The sequence below is a fragment of the Phodopus roborovskii genome, unplaced genomic scaffold (assembly GCF_943737965.1).
Source record: "Phodopus roborovskii unplaced genomic scaffold, PHOROB, whole genome shotgun sequence".
NCBI classification, from domain to species: Eukaryota; Metazoa; Chordata; class Mammalia; order Rodentia; family Cricetidae; genus Phodopus; species Phodopus roborovskii.
In genome coordinates this window covers 15,977,258-15,994,379 of record NW_026126585.1, presented here as the reverse complement: position 1 = coordinate 15,994,379, position 17,122 = coordinate 15,977,258, and the positions used below count along the sequence as shown (strand labels likewise).

The following is a 17,122-nucleotide window of genomic DNA, read 5'->3' as shown; positions in this document are numbered from 1 at the left end:
TTTTTTTTTTTGGTGAATAACACGATGTTTGAGGTTTTAATCCAAAAGTTTCTTTTCTCAGAAAAATCCACATGTTCACAAAATTGTCCAAATAATGAAAAAGGGTGAAGGGCCAAGACCTGCTCTGACTAAAGTTCAGTGCCTAAAAGAAAATAGTTCAGATATTTCTTAGACCTCTGTTCTTACAACAATGGAGTCCTGAAGGATGCGACCAAGGGCTCCATCAATGCCTATGGCCTCTCAGAGCTTCAGCCACTCAGTCCCTTGACAGGCAGTAGGTGTAGAGATGAGTGCCAGCATCCCCATGTTTTAAGAGCCTGTTGGGAAAATCTAATAAGCCGACTCTGCTCCATGGGTTAGGCTAAGCAGCAACCTGCAGGCTGGGCTGAGCCATCGCCCTGGGGGTAAAAGATAAGGGCTGGTATTTGGGGTTCACCCTCACGCAGGAGCCCACCTGGCTTCTCGTGCCTAGCCTGCGCCATCTACATCCGCCTGCCTTGACTTTCAGCTGCTCCATACTGGCTGGACGAACCCAAAAACCTGATCCTGGCTCCTGGTGAAGATGGGAGGCTGGTATGCCGAGCCAATGGGAACCCGAAGCCAACTGTCCAGTGGATGGTGAACGGAGAGCCTTTGCAATGTAAGTCTGACTCCATTTGTCCCCTCTGCCCTCCAGAGGTTTTGTTGGTTGGTCAATGGTGAAGGAAATGAATGGCAGCCCAGAGGTAGAGAGTGCCTTCCTTCTTTTTCTGAGAGAAGGGAGGATAAATAGCCTAGAGCCTGTGGGTGTGTCCCTATGTTTAGGGATCTCTGCTTCTTTGTAGCTTTCTCAGCCTTTGCTTTCTGCCCAATAACTCTGCCCAGTTTAGAGTCTGAGCACTGTCTCTGAGTGGTGGGTGGGGCTCAGGAAGTGAAAAGACCCATCTATTGTCATTAACCACGGATGGGGCTGGGGCTGTGACAACATGAATAACTGCAGTTGAATATGAGGGAGAACTTCCCCATCAAGTGGTTTGGGGAAAATTTCTTTTCTTTTTTTTTTTTTTTTTTTTTTTTGCTGCACTTTTAGTGTTTTATTTATTGCAGTTTATTTTTTTAACTTTTTGTGTTTTAATATTCTATTCTTCTTACCTTTCTTTAACTACTTGCATTTATGCATTTTTCATTGTTGATATTTCCTTTTTATTACCCCTTTTTCTTTTTCATTACATTTTTACTTGACTTCGTCTTAGTTTTCAAATAAATGCTCTGTGTGTGTGTGTGTGTGTGCCTGCAGATAAAGGCTAGAGCACAACTTTGCGTGTTATTCATCAGGAGCCATTATCTTGGTTTTTTGTCTTTCACTGGCCTAGAGTTTGCCAAGTGGAGTAGGCTGGCCAGGCAGGGAGCCAGTGAGGCACCTGTCTCTGCCTCTACCGTTCTGGGATTATAAACATACTCGCGGTGTCTGGCACTTTTACATATGATCTGAGATCAAAGCAAGCAATTTACTAACCAAGTAGTGTCCTCAATGCCACAGCAAGTCTTTTATGTTATGTTTTATTCCTTCCTTACGCCTACCTCATTCTCTTTTCAGACTTTTTCATTGGTGATCTTCATTTAATCTCTTTTTCTTTCCTCTTCCCCTTCACAACAATCTCCTGTACTCCTTTTTATTTTCTTCTATCTAACCTTGCTGGGATGTGGAAAGTTGACTCAACATGTATAAATCAGTAGCTGTAAGACAGCAGATAAATAGACATATGGACGGAAGGCACAGGTCACCTCACCCAATGCAGAAAAGGCTTTTGACAAAGCCCAACACTCCTCATGATAAGGTTTCCTGAAGAAACCGGGAATAGAAAGAACAGACCTCCACAGAATAAAGTCTATATTGCAACAAACCTATAAAACATAGAGAGTGGAGAACTGAAAGTATCTCTACTATAAGTTTGTCTGCTTTCATGTTCACAATAGTTCTTGAAGCCTCAGAGCAACAAGACAAGACAGAAACAAAAGGCACATGTCTTGGGTAGGGCTTCTATTGCTGTGATGAGACACATGGCAACTCTTACAAAGGAGGAACAATTAATTTGGAGCGGCTTACAGTTTCAGAGGTTTAGTCCCCAATCATCATGGTGCTGGAGGAGTTAGAAGTACTACATGTTGATTGCAGGCAACAGTCTACCTCACTGGGTGGTATCTTGAGCAGATATGAGACCTCAAAGCCACCTCTCCAGGGGCACACCTCCTTCACTGGTGAACGGATAGAGAATAACGCGGCACACAGACACAATGGTGCTTCAAAGAAGACCACCGGCTCGCATCGTGTTAAGTGAAACAAGCCGGACTCAGACAGGAGTTCCATGTTTCCTCATGTGTGGGATCTGGGCTTGAATATGAATATGTACATGCATACACACATCAACGACACAGAAATAGAAGTCTGTAAAAGGGGAGAGAGTGATTTAGACGGAAGAGGGGGGAGGTAGGAGGACAAAACTCTCACATGGTTGGATAACTAAACGCAAGTATGGGTGGCATGCAAACAGAAAAGAGGCCGTGCGGAGAGAAACAAGAGGAGCGGGGGGGGGAGGGGGGGAGGGAGATGGGCACGTAGCTGGGGGGCGCGTAGCTGGGGGGCGCGTAGCTGGGGGGGGTGCGTAGCTAGGGGGCAACATGATCAAAGTTCATTGGCATGCATACACGAGAATAGTGCCCCATGATGTTCATGTGCTAAGTAGAGAACTCATTTTTTTTTTTAAAGATTTATTTATTTATTGTGTATACAGTATTTTGTATGCATGTATGTCTGCATTCTAGCAGAGGGCACCAGATCTCATTACAGATGGTTGTGAGCCACCATGTGGTTGCTGGGAATTGAACTCAGGACCTCTGGAAGAACAGTCATTGCTCTTAACCTCTGAGCCACCTCTCCAGCCCTAGAGAACTCATTTTTAAGATAGTCAAGAAAAGGAAAGGAACGGGAGGAGAAGCAGACACAGGCCAAGAGGGGAGGCAGTCTGCTAGGTGATGTGTCTGTGCCCTGGCAAACACAGCAGGTGAGGACTGCAGAGGCCATGGTGGCTGGGGGGAGCTGAGAGCTGCCCATTGGACTGCAGAGGCCTTGCACCGGCTGACACTGAATCCGTCGCTGTCCCCAGGGACTCCCTACCCCACCATGAGCAGCGATGTGGCCACAGCCCTCCTTATAGACTTTCGGGGAAGCAGGCAGTGATGCTGCACTTGATAGCACCTGTGCTGGAGATGTGGCCCAGGCCCAGGCTGAAGCTCAGCCCTGAGGTCTTCTCCCAACCTCTGCGGGGAGTGCCTAAGAGAAGTGACTGGCAGGGAAATTGTGCCCGTGAAATCGGCCAGGCTTGGCGTCCAGGTGGGTGGTGCCACTCCCCAGGTGCCTTTGTGCTGAGTAGATGAGCAGGACACCGACCGTGCCTTCGTTTACCGTCTGCTGAGTCCCCAGATTCTCTATCTGTTGAGTGGCGCCATAGGGCCAGACTCCTGCTTCCCTTGCAGGTCTAAGCAATCCCCAGGGAACCCACAGTCCCATCAAGCCAAAGCATTTGCTTCCAAGTCCAGATATGTCCAGTGGTCACAAATAAGAAGAGTGGTTGTTCTTTGCGGTTCTGGAAAGTTTCTGTTTTATAGCCCCTTCTCATTCCCTCCGCTCACTGCTTCCTTCTTATGGGGAAGATAGGAATGACGCACCCCAGAACATATGTATTGCTTCATTTGTCCCAAGTCCCAGAGGGACATATGGGCAGGGCCTACAGCTCGCCAAAGCCAGCAATACCGGGAGAACTATAGGCAAGAATGCCCTCTCTATGTAGGCCACTTTTCTTAAGAAGACCTTTTTATAAGCACGAAGCTTTGTCTGGTGGGCAGCTTTTTGTGAGATAGGTTCTGCCCAGAGAATGGGAAGACGGTGGGTTTTGGCTACTTGGACGTTGTTGTGTTCTTGTCAATACACACTGGGTTAAAACCATAATGGGTGAATACCTGGCATAATGACTGACTCATGTCTGTAATCCCAAGGAGGTTAAGGCAGGAGGATTGCCATGAGTTTAAGGCTAGTCTGAGCTTCGTGGTAAGTTCAAGGCCAGCAAGAGCTACATAGCAAGACCCTGTCCTCAGAAAATTAATTAACTAAATAAGTTGAGTCAAAACAATTAACAGTATTTCTTGGCCTTCCACTATTCCCTTTACCCCTGTGTGGAAAGTCTCAGGATATTGTCACAAGACTCCATAAAGTGATGGGGTTGTCCCACAGACCAGGGTCTGAAGTGCTGACAGGAGATGTAGTTAGATTCCCATTTTCAAAGTTAGTCTTTTTCCATAGCTCATATCCTCAACCACAGCTGCCCAGCTATTGCTTGGATAAGGCAAAGATTCAGATTCTGGCCAGATGATGGATTGAGAAACAAACTCCCAGAGGACCCAGGTCACATGGTTCGGCAGTGCTGAATCTGGAAGCTGGGTCTACCTGGGTCCACCCAGCTGCCTCTTCCACAGAACTCTTAGCCTATTTGGGACCCTGTCCAGGAGCCCTGCATACCCCTCAGTCCGTCTGGTCCCATTTCTTATGGAAAACCTCTTTTTTGGACCCTGTAGCCGCACCACCGAACCCCAACCGTGAGGTGGCTGGAGATACTATCATCTTCCGGGACACTCAGATCAGCAGCAGGGCGGTGTACCAGTGTAACACATCCAACGAGCATGGCTACCTGCTGGCCAATGCCTTCGTCAGTGTGCTGGGTGAGCATGCCCTCAAAGCAGTCTCTGCCCATTAGCAGTGGGGTCTTCCTGGAGTATAGTGATGCCATTAGGTACATTTCATTCTCTGGAGCCTGGGCATGCTGGAAGGGCTTGGGGAGGTGGGGTTTGCACTCCACCAAATCAGAGGATCATAGGGACCATTCCATCAGAAAAGCTGGGAAGGAAGGGCTTCTGAGCATGGTTGCCACACTCCTTGAGCAAGGAGATACAAGATGCCTCAGGGCTGTGGAGGATCAACTCCAAAACCTGTGAGATAATTTGGGGAAACCCTTTGCAGATGCTAGCTTGAATGCGGGGCAGATGGTGGACAGGCAGATGGATCAATATACTCCCTCCTCATCTAAACCTTACATCAAGGACATCGTAACCCTTTGACATTGTAACATGACTGTGGTCTACAAATGTGTTGGGCAGCGTTTGTAATGATCTTGGGACACCTGGACCCCAGGGGCTGTAGGCTGGACAGTTCCCCTTAGACGAGGCTTGTAAAAGGAAGGGGTGGATAAGGGTACCTAGGTGTCTGGAAAGCTGCTGTAGGGGGAAACATATTGCGGAGACAGCTGGGAGGAAGGGGAAGGGTTGTGCTCCACACCCGTATTGGTGAATCGGCCCTCTGGAATTTCAGATGTGCCCCCTCGGATGCTGTCTCCCCGGAACCAGCTCATCAGGGTGATCCTTTACAATCGGACACGGCTGGACTGTCCATTCTTCGGCTCTCCCATTCCAACACTCCGATGGTAAGTCCCAGGAAACCAGGTCTCCCCAGCAGGAGTCATTTGCCTTTTTGCTGCCATCTGCCCTATAGGGATCCTTAAACAGTCAAAGCCAGCCATCTGGGTGAACGCCCGTGTTGTTCAGAGAAGGGGCAGCTAGCGGCTATGGGCAGAGCCTGCAAAACTCAGGACTCCATGTGTCTACCTCATGCCCCCCCCCAAACCCCTACCCAGCCGCGGACTCTGCTGCTTCCTAACTCCCTTGGGCCAGTCCTTTCTCAGTATGCTGTGTTCGCTGCTCTATTGTGAGGTTTAAGAATGGGCAAGGGAGCAACCTGGATGGTGGAAACTACCACGTCTACGAAAACGGCAGTCTGGAAATCAAGATGATCCGCAAAGAGGACCAAGGCATCTACACCTGTGTGGCCACCAACATCCTGGGCAAAGCTGAGAATCAAGTCCGCCTAGAGGTCAAAGGTAAGCAAGGGGGTTCACAGGTGAGAGTTCAGGCGGGGCAAGAAAACTATGCTCACAGCTATCCACAGGTGCAATAGGAAATGCCCCTGCCTGGGGTCTGCTGGGAACACTGGGGCAGCCTAGCAGCCCGATCCAGAACATCACCTCTTTCTCCTCACCACCACTCCCATCGTGGATGTCTGAGCCAGAGAACCATTTGGGGACTTTGGTTACCACACACACGCAGGAACTCCTCACCATTCTTACAGCTAGTTGCACTTTGATGGACACCTCAGGGTTGGGCGTGCCACACTTCATGGCCACACTGGGGCTGGTGGGCAGAAGAGGGGTCCATGCCAGCTTTCCGATTGTCCTCACAGACCCCACCAGGATCTACAGGATGCCCGAGGACCAGGTGGTGAAGAGGGGCACTACGGTGCAGTTGGAGTGTCGCGTGAAGCATGACCCGTCCCTGAAGCTCACGGTCTCCTGGCTGAAGGACGATGAGCCGCTGTACATTGGAAACAGGTTTCTGCTCTCCATCTCCATCCCGGGAGCACACCTAGGAGGAAGTCTGATCTTGCTTTCAGTGTCACGCATGCAACGCGGGAGCTCCTAGGAGGGATGATGGCCTTAGTGACCCTTTCCTCAGGGGCAACCCCAGCATCCACCCTTCCTCTCCCATCTTCTTGCTTCCTCATCCTTTCTCTCGCTTTTCTTCCTCCCCTAATTTATATCTCATTTTCTTTCTTCCTCCCTCCACCCCCCCCCGCCTTCCCTTCATCTCTTCTGCATTCCACCCTCCAAGCCTTCCAGCTCTGCTTGTAGTGCCCCTGCCTGCCAGTAGAGGGCAGGTCTGGCCCCAGCGCAATGCCTGATGATTCTCAGCTCCTAGATCTGGGTGCTTTGCTTTGATGGTGCCCATCTGTACCTCCCACACCAATTCGGACTTTATTTGCGTAAGGGTAGGATTCCGGTGCTGATGGCATTGAAAGGTCCCCTGGGTTCTTCTTGATGTACGCTTAGGATTGAGGACCGCTGATTCCTACCTCCCTTCCTGGGGCTCTCTTTGCTATCTATCTCTCTTGTAGGCAGTAAGGCACCATCCATTCCCAGTCTCGCCCAGCTTCATGCAGGGATGCACCCTGCCTGTGTGCATGGGCAGCCAGCACCCACTGGTACTAATAGTTCTTCTACAATCTTGTATCACTATGGGATGCCCCTCCCCCTGTCCCCTGGAGGACTCAGGTCAGGGGAGCCCAGGGGCAGAGCACCAAAACTGTCACACAGAACAAAACACGGGTAGGGGAAGAGAAGCAACAGTAACACCCGCCTGTCTTGGGTGTGTCGGGGTAACGGTACCCTAATTTGGGAAAGGCTCAGAGATGAATGCAGTGTGGATGCTGAGGAGCATCCACTCTCTCTCCTACGTGCAGTCACACCCCTCACAGGAGCCCTGGCTCTCGCCTGGCCCTGCCTTCTCCTTTATTTTCCTTTTCACCATCCCCTTTCGGGAAGAAGGTAGCAGCCACGCCCAGTATGGGAGCCACCCTCCTTCCAACCTCAGCCTGGCACCTTGCAGGATGAAGAAGGAAGATGACTCCCTGACCATCTTTGGCGTGGCAGAGCGGGACCAAGGCAGTTACACGTGCATGGCCAGCACCGAGCTGGACCAAGACCTGGCCAAGGCCTACCTCACTGTTCTAGGTAATGGCTACCATCCACATCAGCACCAACACCCCTCCCCCGCTTCCCAGCAGCCCATGGTAGCTGTGAGCACTGGGTGGTCCCCAGGGCAATGCCTAGTGAGAGGCAGTCAGGCGTGGTGACCTCTTCAGGTCTCTGGATTAGGAGGCTGCCACTCTAAGACCTGTGGGAGGTCCTTGACCTCCCGACCCCAGCTGAAAGGTGTGAAATGGAAGAGAGCAACTTCTGCCTCTCCTGCTCTCTTACAGCTACCTCTCCACATCGCCAAGTCGACTAAAGCCACCCAGAAGCAATGCTAGGCCAAGATGGGTGTGTGTGTTTGTGTGTGTTTTGTAAATGTGGTGTGTGAAGTGTGGTGTGGTATGTGTGTATATGTGTGTGTGTGTGTGGTGTGCATATGTGTTTGGTGTGTGTGTATTTGATATGTGTGTGTGTGTATGTTTGGTATGTACATGTTGTATGTGTGTGTGTGGTGTATATGTGGTGTGTGTGTATGTGGTGTGTGTGTGTATTTTGTGTGTACATGTGTGTGGTATATATATGGTATGTGTGTATGTGGTGGGTGTGTGTGTGTGTGTGTGTGTGTGTGTGTGTGTGTGCTTCCAACACTTCCTCCCATGCTGCTCACACTGTGCCTTTCACTGAACAAAATGATGCCCCCTTTCCTTGTCCACATGTCCAGGCTGGACTGCAAATACCAAGCCATCCTAAACAGAAGGGAGGGAGGCTACCCCTTCCCAGTGACGCAGGTCCTCTGCTGTCACGTTTGTCCTGTTCCCTCTCTGAACTTCTGCAGTGGAGGCCACACTCACTGGCCATGATGGACCCAGATGTGTTAATATATCTGGACAGGAAGAAGCCAGAGACCCTACTCTAGCTCATGGTCAGCTGGAAGGAGGGACTGTCCGTGGAAGGGAGGGGACAGATTCAAAAGCCTCATCTATCCATTGCCATCCTTCTAGAACCTTTAACCCAGATAACCTGCTAACCTGGATAACCCGTCTTACTGTTGCAGCTGATCAGGCCACTCCAACTAACCGTTTGGCTGCCCTGCCCAAAGGTAATTTGTACTAATCAGGGGCTCTGCTGTCCAGGGGTAGAATCTTGAGGAGGAATGTGTCTCATGAGAAGACTACACATTGCAAGCTGGTGGACAACGCTCCACCTGCCCCACATGTGACCCCTGGCCCTCAGGCACCCACAGTCACCTGCATCTCTGGACCTTGTCACAACCCTGCCCTGGGCTCCTTCTACAGGCTGGATTCAGAAGTCTGGACCACCATTTATCTCCTTCCCTTCCACCCCACTTAGCCCTCGTTTGAGGCTCCTGCTGTCTGCCCATCACTACACCTCAGAAGTACCTCATGGCCAGTCAGGAAGGCTGCTTCCTCAGATTTTCCTGTACAGGCTCACCAGTTTATAGACCGCCACACATCTATATGTACTCCCTCCTCCAACTCACACACGCGCGCGCGCACACACACGCGTGCGCACACCCATACACATACACACACACACACACACACACACACACACACAGACACGTGAACTTAGTGACTCACAGTCTAGGTCCTCCCAGTACCAGCCAAATGATGGAAATAGCTGGTTCAGGGAGGTAAGATGTGGGGGGAATTTGTCTACCTGCATTCTATGGCTGGATGACTCTCTTCCAAAGCCAGGACAATAGAAACCACCACCACCCCATAAAAAGGCATTTCCCTTACTCCTGTGTGGACACCTCTGGCCCCCACTGTTCTCCTCCCTCACTTAATCCAAACCAAGTCTCTCCCGATGGATTCTTAGCAACGTTCTCCACTTTCTCATCTACCTGCTCTGCTCAGCACGGCAGAGTCCTTCTGGGCTCTGGTCCTCAGAGCCCTGGCAGCCAGAGAAACAAGCCGTAATCGCGAGAAATGAGATGAAGCCCCATACCTCCCCAAAGCACGTGTTCTAAAAGATCCGAAGAATCAGGATGACTTGGCCCCTGTTCCCTCTGCCCTGCCTTGTTCCACGGTCTTTGGGATTCTTGGTTCTTCCTTATCTCCTGGAGGGAATGGGGTGGTCCCTGCACTGGCCCTCCAGGGTAGGTTGGGGTTTGATCTGCTGGCAGTATTGAGCCGAGCCCCTCAGGGCTGTCCAGCTCTAGTGCCACCTATCCCAAGGAAGGGGACTGGCTCTCACTCAGGAGCTCAGAGTGGCATCTTTTTCCTCTGCTGCCAGGACGGCCAGACCGACCCAGGGACCTGGAACTCACTGACCTGGCTGAGAGGAGTGTGAGGCTGACCTGGATTCCAGGGGATGATAACAACAGCCCCATCACAGGTCAGCCCGGGGCCCCTGTACTCTACAGCCAGAGAGAGCTGGTAGCAAAACAGCTTTGGATGATCCCCCCACCCCCACCCCCATGTGTGTTCCCATTCCTGCCTCATCCCATACCTTGGGAAGACTTCTTCACATGCCACTGTCTGTCTTGGGGAGATGATAAATGTGAACGGAAGCCAAGAAGGACGCGCTTCTAAAGCAGGACTTTGTGGCTCCCAAAACAGCCCTGTCCTCCTGTCCTCCTTGTCCACCCAGACTACGTCATCCAGTTTGAAGAGGACCAGTTCCAACCAGGGGTCTGGCATGACCACTCCAAGTTCCCAGGCAGTGTCAACTCAGCCGTGCTCCATCTGTCCCCGTATGTCAACTACCAGTTCCGAGTCATCGCCGTCAACGAGGTCGGGAGCAGCCACCCCAGCCTTCCGTCTGAGCGCTACAGAACCAGTGGCGCACGTGAGTAGCTGAGCCCCGGGTGCCCGCGTTTACCCTGAGTTTACCCAGCTCCCGGCCCTGGGAACTCCCACAAGTTACTTACTTGCCTGTCTGAGACCTGGCTTCCTCGCCTTATAGTAACACATACCTCGGCTATGGTGAGGACTGCCACTTGGAAAAGCTGGAGAGACAGCTGGGGTACAGGCACCAGGTGCCAAGTCTGATAAACCTGAGTTTGATCCCAGCTACCCAAATGGTGGGTGGAGATGACTGACTCCCCGACGTTGCCCCGTGGTCTTCACACATGCACTGTAGCACGTGTGAACCCACACATATACACGCTAAGTACATAAATACATGCAATGTTTTAAAATCATTAAAGAAGAAAATGTGTCTTGGGACCAAATGTTTGCTGTGGAGTATGAGGGCCTCAATCGGACCTTCAGTCCCCACGTGAAATGTGAATATCTCACTATACTCGTCTGTAGGCTCCGCACTGGGGAAGTGGGGTGGAACCGAATCCCCGAGTTCCAGGGACAGTGAGAGACCCTGGCTCAAAAACCAAGGTGGAGAGTGATCAAGACGACAACCAGTATTGAGCCCTGGCCTCCACACACATGCACACACAGATGTACATGAAAGAAAAAAGGAAAGTACACGCCAGACACTGACTGTGGTGCCTGTCACGTAATAAGCACACAATAAATCTTAACTGTCATTTTTATTACTGGTAATGATTCTTTATTATCTGCTCGCAGGGGCAGAGCTGTGGCAGAGGCACACATAAAAATAGATAATCTGGTGTTGTGTCGGATTTCTCTCCCTCGCACACTAGGATAAGGTTTAAGCTTATGGGATCACACCAGCTCATGGAGGTAGACATGCTTGCCCCAGAACATTAACTACCAGGATAAGCCAGCATAGCATGTCACAAGACATACTAGCGGATGATCTGTGAAGGGTACATACAACACATGGAGTTAGCACAATGGCTACTGAGATGCAGAAAGGTTTGTAGATGTGTGCTTCCTGGTAGAGGATTAAATTTAAAAGAAATTAATTAGGTTTACTTTGGAGGGTTCAAACCTTAGCTAGGAAGATGTATCGTGCACGGGAGAAATAAAGTTGGAAGCTGGGAAGAGCCAGAGTGCATAAGGGGACAATTGGTGGGAAGCAAATGGGTGGGTGCCTGGTCAGGCTCAAGTTTGACTTCAGCTTTATCTGTTTGGGTTCCAGCCCCCGAGTCCAACCCCAGTGACGTGAAGGGAGAGGGGACAAGAAAGAACAATATGGAGATCACGTGGACGGTAAGAGCACCTCCCTGCCCCACCCTCGCAGCAGGCACCCAGGAGCCCCCATTCCTTACTCCCTGGGGCCATAGTATGTTCCAGACTATATAACTGATTGGGACCGCTGTCCTCGGAGAACCAAACTAGTCTCAGAGCTGAGCAATCAGAAGCCAAACAGGACAAGTGCCTAGGAGCAGGAGTTCAGAGCAGACATGTGAGCAGAGGTCATCCAACCCTACAGACTGCCAGTCTGGCAAAATTCACTGTGAAAGCCACCACAATAAACGGTCTGATGTCGAAGGGGGGAGTCGGGCTCTAGGAAAGAGAGACATGCAAAACACCAGTGCTGAGCTTGACATGTGCCAGCTCTGCGCAGTGGGTTGCCGGAGGCACCGGGGCCATTACGGAGTCCAGGTCCTTCCTACAGCCTGGGCTGAGTGATTCCCTTCAGGCTAGGACTGTCAGCTTCCCTCTTCACCCTGGCTCCCTGACTACACTTTCCAAATTAAAACTGGATTATGTTTAGAAACTGACTTCTTCTAAACCACCCCTAAAAGCTGAAAATGTGGTCTCTAAAGGGTCTCTAAAGTCAGGGATGTGCTCCTCAGAGTCACCACCAGCCCTATCACTCTGAAGCCTGGCGGGCCATCATCCTTGGCCAACAGCTCTGGGCTGAACTTGAACTTGACTTCTGGACAGCTGGCCTGTAGCTCTGTGTGGCCAGCTCTGGCAGCCTGCTTCCTGAGCCAGGTCCTCAGGGTGAATGAATGGGTTCAAGTCATGTAGGTTTGGTAGAGTGAGGTCAGTTCTGGAATTTTTAGCTCCTCAGCAGGAGACCAGGGTCCTCTCTCCGACTGGAGATCGTGCCTGTCAGACTTCGACTCCCAGATCCTTCTATCTTAGAAGGAGGTTTGCCCTAACTAAAGCATCTGTTCCCTGTGCACCTGCGGTGTGGGTGGTGCTTACAGCCAAAGTGATTAAGTCTCTGGGGAACGTATTTGTCATAGAAAATCTGGGTGCTACAGAGTTCCTGGGTTTTTAGGCTCGTTGGGGACTCAGCAAAGGCAGAGTACCATCCCCTGTACTGGAAAGGAGCTGGCTGGTGGCAGGCAAGCCTGGGTAGAGTGTCTGGCACAGATGGAGGGGGCAAGCTGTGGGTGGCTTTACCAACGCTCTGTCCACCCTGTCTGCCTGTCTGTCTGTCTCTCTCCCTGCACAGCCCATGAATGCTACCTCTGCTTTTGGCCCCAACCTGCGCTACATTGTCAAGTGGCGACGGAGGGAGACCCGAGAGACTTGGAACAACGTCACAGTGTGGGGCTCTCGCTATGTGGTGGGACAGACCCCTGTCTACGTACCCTATGAGATCCGAGTCCAGGCTGAAAACGACTTTGGGAAGGGTCCCGAGCCTGACACCATCATTGGGTACTCAGGAGAAGATTGTGAGTATCGGCCCCCTTCCCTTCCCCAACAGGGTCCTCGGTGCCAAACACGCGCGGCCACTCTCACAGGTTCAGAAACTCAGGATGTCGTGTGAGGACAACCAGTTCCCAGGATACAGAGCTACCCTACTGTGGCCTAGTACTGTTACCCTGCAGGGCTGTTACTTGTAGCCATGGTAACATCAGGAGGAGGCAGCTGTAAGAACTGAGTCTAGAGACAGCCCTGCCCAGGACTGTACAACAACAAATGGTCAAGCTTGAAAATAGAACCCAGGTCCCTGGGTCCCCAGACAGGTTGCTTTACTGCCAAGCCTTGCTGGCACTGAGAAAGAGATCTGGACTACTGTTTGAACGAGCTATTTCGATGCTCCAAAGAGGCTGGGTACAGGCTAGACACTCAGGGCAAGGGGGCCATAGGCAGTGAAGCCTACAGAGAACCGACCAGAGTCCTCCTGACCCACCATCTCCCGGCATTCCAGGACTGAACGTGAAATTGGATTTTCTTAAGAAGCTGGGTCTGGGCAAACAGAACATTCTAGATCTGTATGTGAAAGTGTGTGCCTGGTCTCTGTGCCTGCACATCCGCATCAGTCCCAGAGCTCCTGGGCAAAGCAGGGTATTATAGAGTGAACCAGACTCAGCAGCCAGGTCTGCATTTGACCCGAACAGAGATGGAAGGGTTGGTGGGTGCTCAGAAGGAAGGCAAGACTGGGCTCCAGGTAAGGCCAGTGGTCCCAGGATGGTGACTAGGAATGCGGCGAGGGCCATGTCCAGGAGCAGTCACGGGTACAGCCCACTGGATATGAGCAGAGGGGCCTATCCCAGTCCTACCTCTACAATGGAAGATACTTCCTGCACGAGTCAAGTGGGGGCTGCCAGTCAGTGATTTGGGGCATTCTGCATCACCATAGTTTCCACTGCACCTGTCCACCCTGGGCCTGTCCACCATTGCAGCAGCTTTGTTTTGGTTGCAGAGCAGGGGTCGGAGAGCTATGTTTCTTTTCTGATCAAAATTGGGGGCATCTCCTGTCTGTCAATAGTGTTTCTATTGGCACACTCAGAATTGGCCATTGAAAATATATGAAGAAGAGGATTAGAGGAAAATACTGAGGTCTCGGAGCCTCGTGAGCATAGCCACAACCTGTGATTTCCCTTTGAGCCTCAAAGGGGACAGGGGACACGTGAGTCACCACCACTTGTGAGTACAGCCCTGGGGGGAGGGGCTGTGGCTGTGGGCAGAGGAGCAAAGCTCTGTCAACCCGCAGCCCCGCAGAGGAAGCAATGTCCACTCCCCCTCTGCTCTTACTCTGGCACCTCATGTTGGTCAGACTCCTCTAGAAGCCTGGGGAAAATGTACTCAGCTGCAAAGAGAGCAGCCTCTTAGGCTACAGAGCAGTTGGGACAGCTGGAGAATGGAAAGGAAGGCAGATGACCCCAGCACTTGAGTATCACAAATAATTTTTCTATTCACCTGGATTGTCACCCTCTAGTTCTGAGATGTCACTGGAGTGCCCGGTATGCAGTAGAGTGTCCAAATACATCACAGGGGACCTTAGGACCCAAGAGCCAACCTTGCCTGTATAACCAGCTCTCTGTCCCTACATATTGCAGATCCCAGAGCTGCACCCACTGAAGTTAAAATCCGAGTCATGAACAGCACAGCCATCAGCCTTCAGTGGAACCGGGTCTACTCTGACACGGTCCAAGGCCAGCTCAGAGAATATCGAGTGAGGAGGCCAGCCCTCAGCCCTACCTAACCACCTGCTCACTAACCAGGGCAAGGGGCAGCAGCCGCGTGTGTAGGGGATCTGGAAGGGGTCCTAGGAATGCTCACAGGATCTAAACTCGATTCAAGATGATTTCTGGAATTCAAAATTACCCAGTGGGGAATGTATTCTGCATACATATATCTATCTGTGTACATTATACATATGTTCACGTTTCACCTAGCAACAGGGGCGTGTTCTGAGAAATGCATCATTAGGCAATTGCGTCATTGTGCCAGCATCATGGTGCATACTGAGGCAAACCTAGTTGATATAAGCCAGTTCCTCAGCACGGCCGCTCACTGCAGCCAACACACACAGCAAGCTTAAGGTGCGTGAGGCTGTTGCCAATGTAACAGTGAAAACTGTTTTACAGTAAGCTGCATTTTCTAAATAGGATTTTTAAAACAAGTACAAAGTAGGGGAGCTGGAGAGATGGCTCAGAGGTTAAGAGCACTGGCTGCTCTTCCAGAGGACCTCAGTTCAATTCCCAGCAACCACATGGTGGCTCACAACCATCTGTGATGAGATCTGGTGCCCTCTGCTGGCCTGCAGGCATATGTGAAGACAGAACACTGTATACATAATAAATCAATAGATCTTTAAAAAAAGAAACAAAAACTGTATAAAGTAGGGCCTAGGGGCATAGCTCAGTGGTAGAGTGCTCGCCTAACATTCATGAACCTGGGTTCGATTCCCAGCACTACAAAGGCAGATGGGGAGTATTGAGTAAATACAAAGCATAGGATAGTATTATAAATGCATGAACCAGTTTCCTAGTGATGTCCGTTACCAAGCAGTCCGATTGTATTGCTATGATTTTGTGATTGGCAGCCCAGTCGGCCTGTTTCCATAGCACCACCACACACACAGTGTAATATGACATCATGATGGCTACACCACCATCACTAGGTGAAATCATCCGATGGGACCACTGTCCAATCACACACAGTCCCTTGCTGGCAGAGTATCACACAGCTCAAGACTATATGAGCACACGTGTGTATTGAAGGCCCAGTCAGTCAGCTAGAGCTCCTTAGGAGGGTGCTGGGTTTGTGCTGGCACTGTGGAACACATGTGTTTGGGACACATGTATGAACGAACACGTGTATCACCGTGTGCCTCACAGAAGCACCTCTGAGCTACCCCCTTTCCCTCAGAGGCCCCTGCTGAGCCGTTTGCTTCCCCAGCCTGGTTCCAGAAAAGCCACACTAACAGGGGAAACACTGAACAGGCATAAGCTGCCCCCCACCCCCCCAGCCCCCGCCTTCCGCAGCCAACTCTGCTACCTAGCACAGCCCCTGAAGGCCCTGGCCCCTTGTGCTTTCAGCCTGGGAGCGGTTTGGGTTTTCCCTTGGGAAGGTAGCCACATTTCAGCTGGCTGGCAGCGGGCATGACACAGCCGTGGGTTACCGCTGGGCCTGTGACTTCGGAGGTCATCAAGAGTTGGCTGGTGGACAGCTGGGGACAGGCAGAAGGGGTCAGCCCCTTCTTGGGAAATGAACTTAACTTGGCAGTGAACTAAAGAGAGGAAGGCCATGTGCACCTGATCTAGCTCCTCCCCAACAGTTACCTTTTTTAACCCTTAACCTGCTGGACTGGAGATTTCTCTTTGCGGAAGTACTTACCAGTCTCCATTAAGTCTGGATTTCCTCACCGCTTCCCCCCGGTGACACTGCTGTGACAAGTTGCCCTGTGGCTTCTTACCCACCACTAATAAGTCCTTCTGCCACCCTCCAAGGCCACCCTTCCCATCCAAGAGCTGCTACTGCGCAGCCCTGAACCCCAACTCACTTGGACATGTGCCTGCCATCTCTAAAGGCCTTCAACAATGCATAAAGAAATTGCTTGGCTTCAGAGACTTATACCCCAACTGTTTGGGACAACCTGCTCCTTGCATGACCACCTGCTGCCTCCCTAAACTGTACTAATCCAACTGAAAGCGAGGTGGTCGTTAAACACCAGGCACAGCTCTCAGCACCAACACCCCTGATCCGCGTTCGTGGTTCTGGCATGGACTCTCTGTGAAACAAGTTGCCCAGCTCGGACACATTCTCCAAAGAGGTAGCATGGCTCCAAAAATGGGTGAAACCACACCCCTGTTTTCATGTTCAACATCACTCTATTCACGGTTGCTTAATGAGTAAGGACCATAAGGCTGCCCACCCTCCCCCCCCCCAGTCTGTATGGGGTGGATGAGGTCATTTGGGACTGGGAGACTG

General features: G+C 51.2%; 1 protein-coding gene across 1 annotated transcript in view; it reads left to right on the top strand.

Moving 5' to 3' along the window:
• The window catches only part of Nfasc (neurofascin), a 66,076-nt gene that overhangs the window by 22,124 nt on the left and 26,830 nt on the right, over positions 1–17,122 (top strand). The window contains exons 8-19 of the mRNA XM_051204180.1: positions 509–640; positions 4,609–4,752; positions 5,399–5,510; positions 5,797–5,963; positions 6,323–6,470; positions 7,525–7,649; positions 8,665–8,709; positions 9,870–9,971; positions 10,227–10,424; positions 11,640–11,710; positions 12,912–13,134; positions 14,746–14,861. Coding sequence (XP_051060137.1) covers positions 509–640; positions 4,609–4,752; positions 5,399–5,510; positions 5,797–5,963; positions 6,323–6,470; positions 7,525–7,649; positions 8,665–8,709; positions 9,870–9,971; positions 10,227–10,424; positions 11,640–11,710; positions 12,912–13,134; positions 14,746–14,861 — 1,583 coding nt within the window. The remainder of the gene's footprint in view (positions 1–508; positions 641–4,608; positions 4,753–5,398; positions 5,511–5,796; positions 5,964–6,322; positions 6,471–7,524; positions 7,650–8,664; positions 8,710–9,869; positions 9,972–10,226; positions 10,425–11,639; positions 11,711–12,911; positions 13,135–14,745; positions 14,862–17,122) is intronic.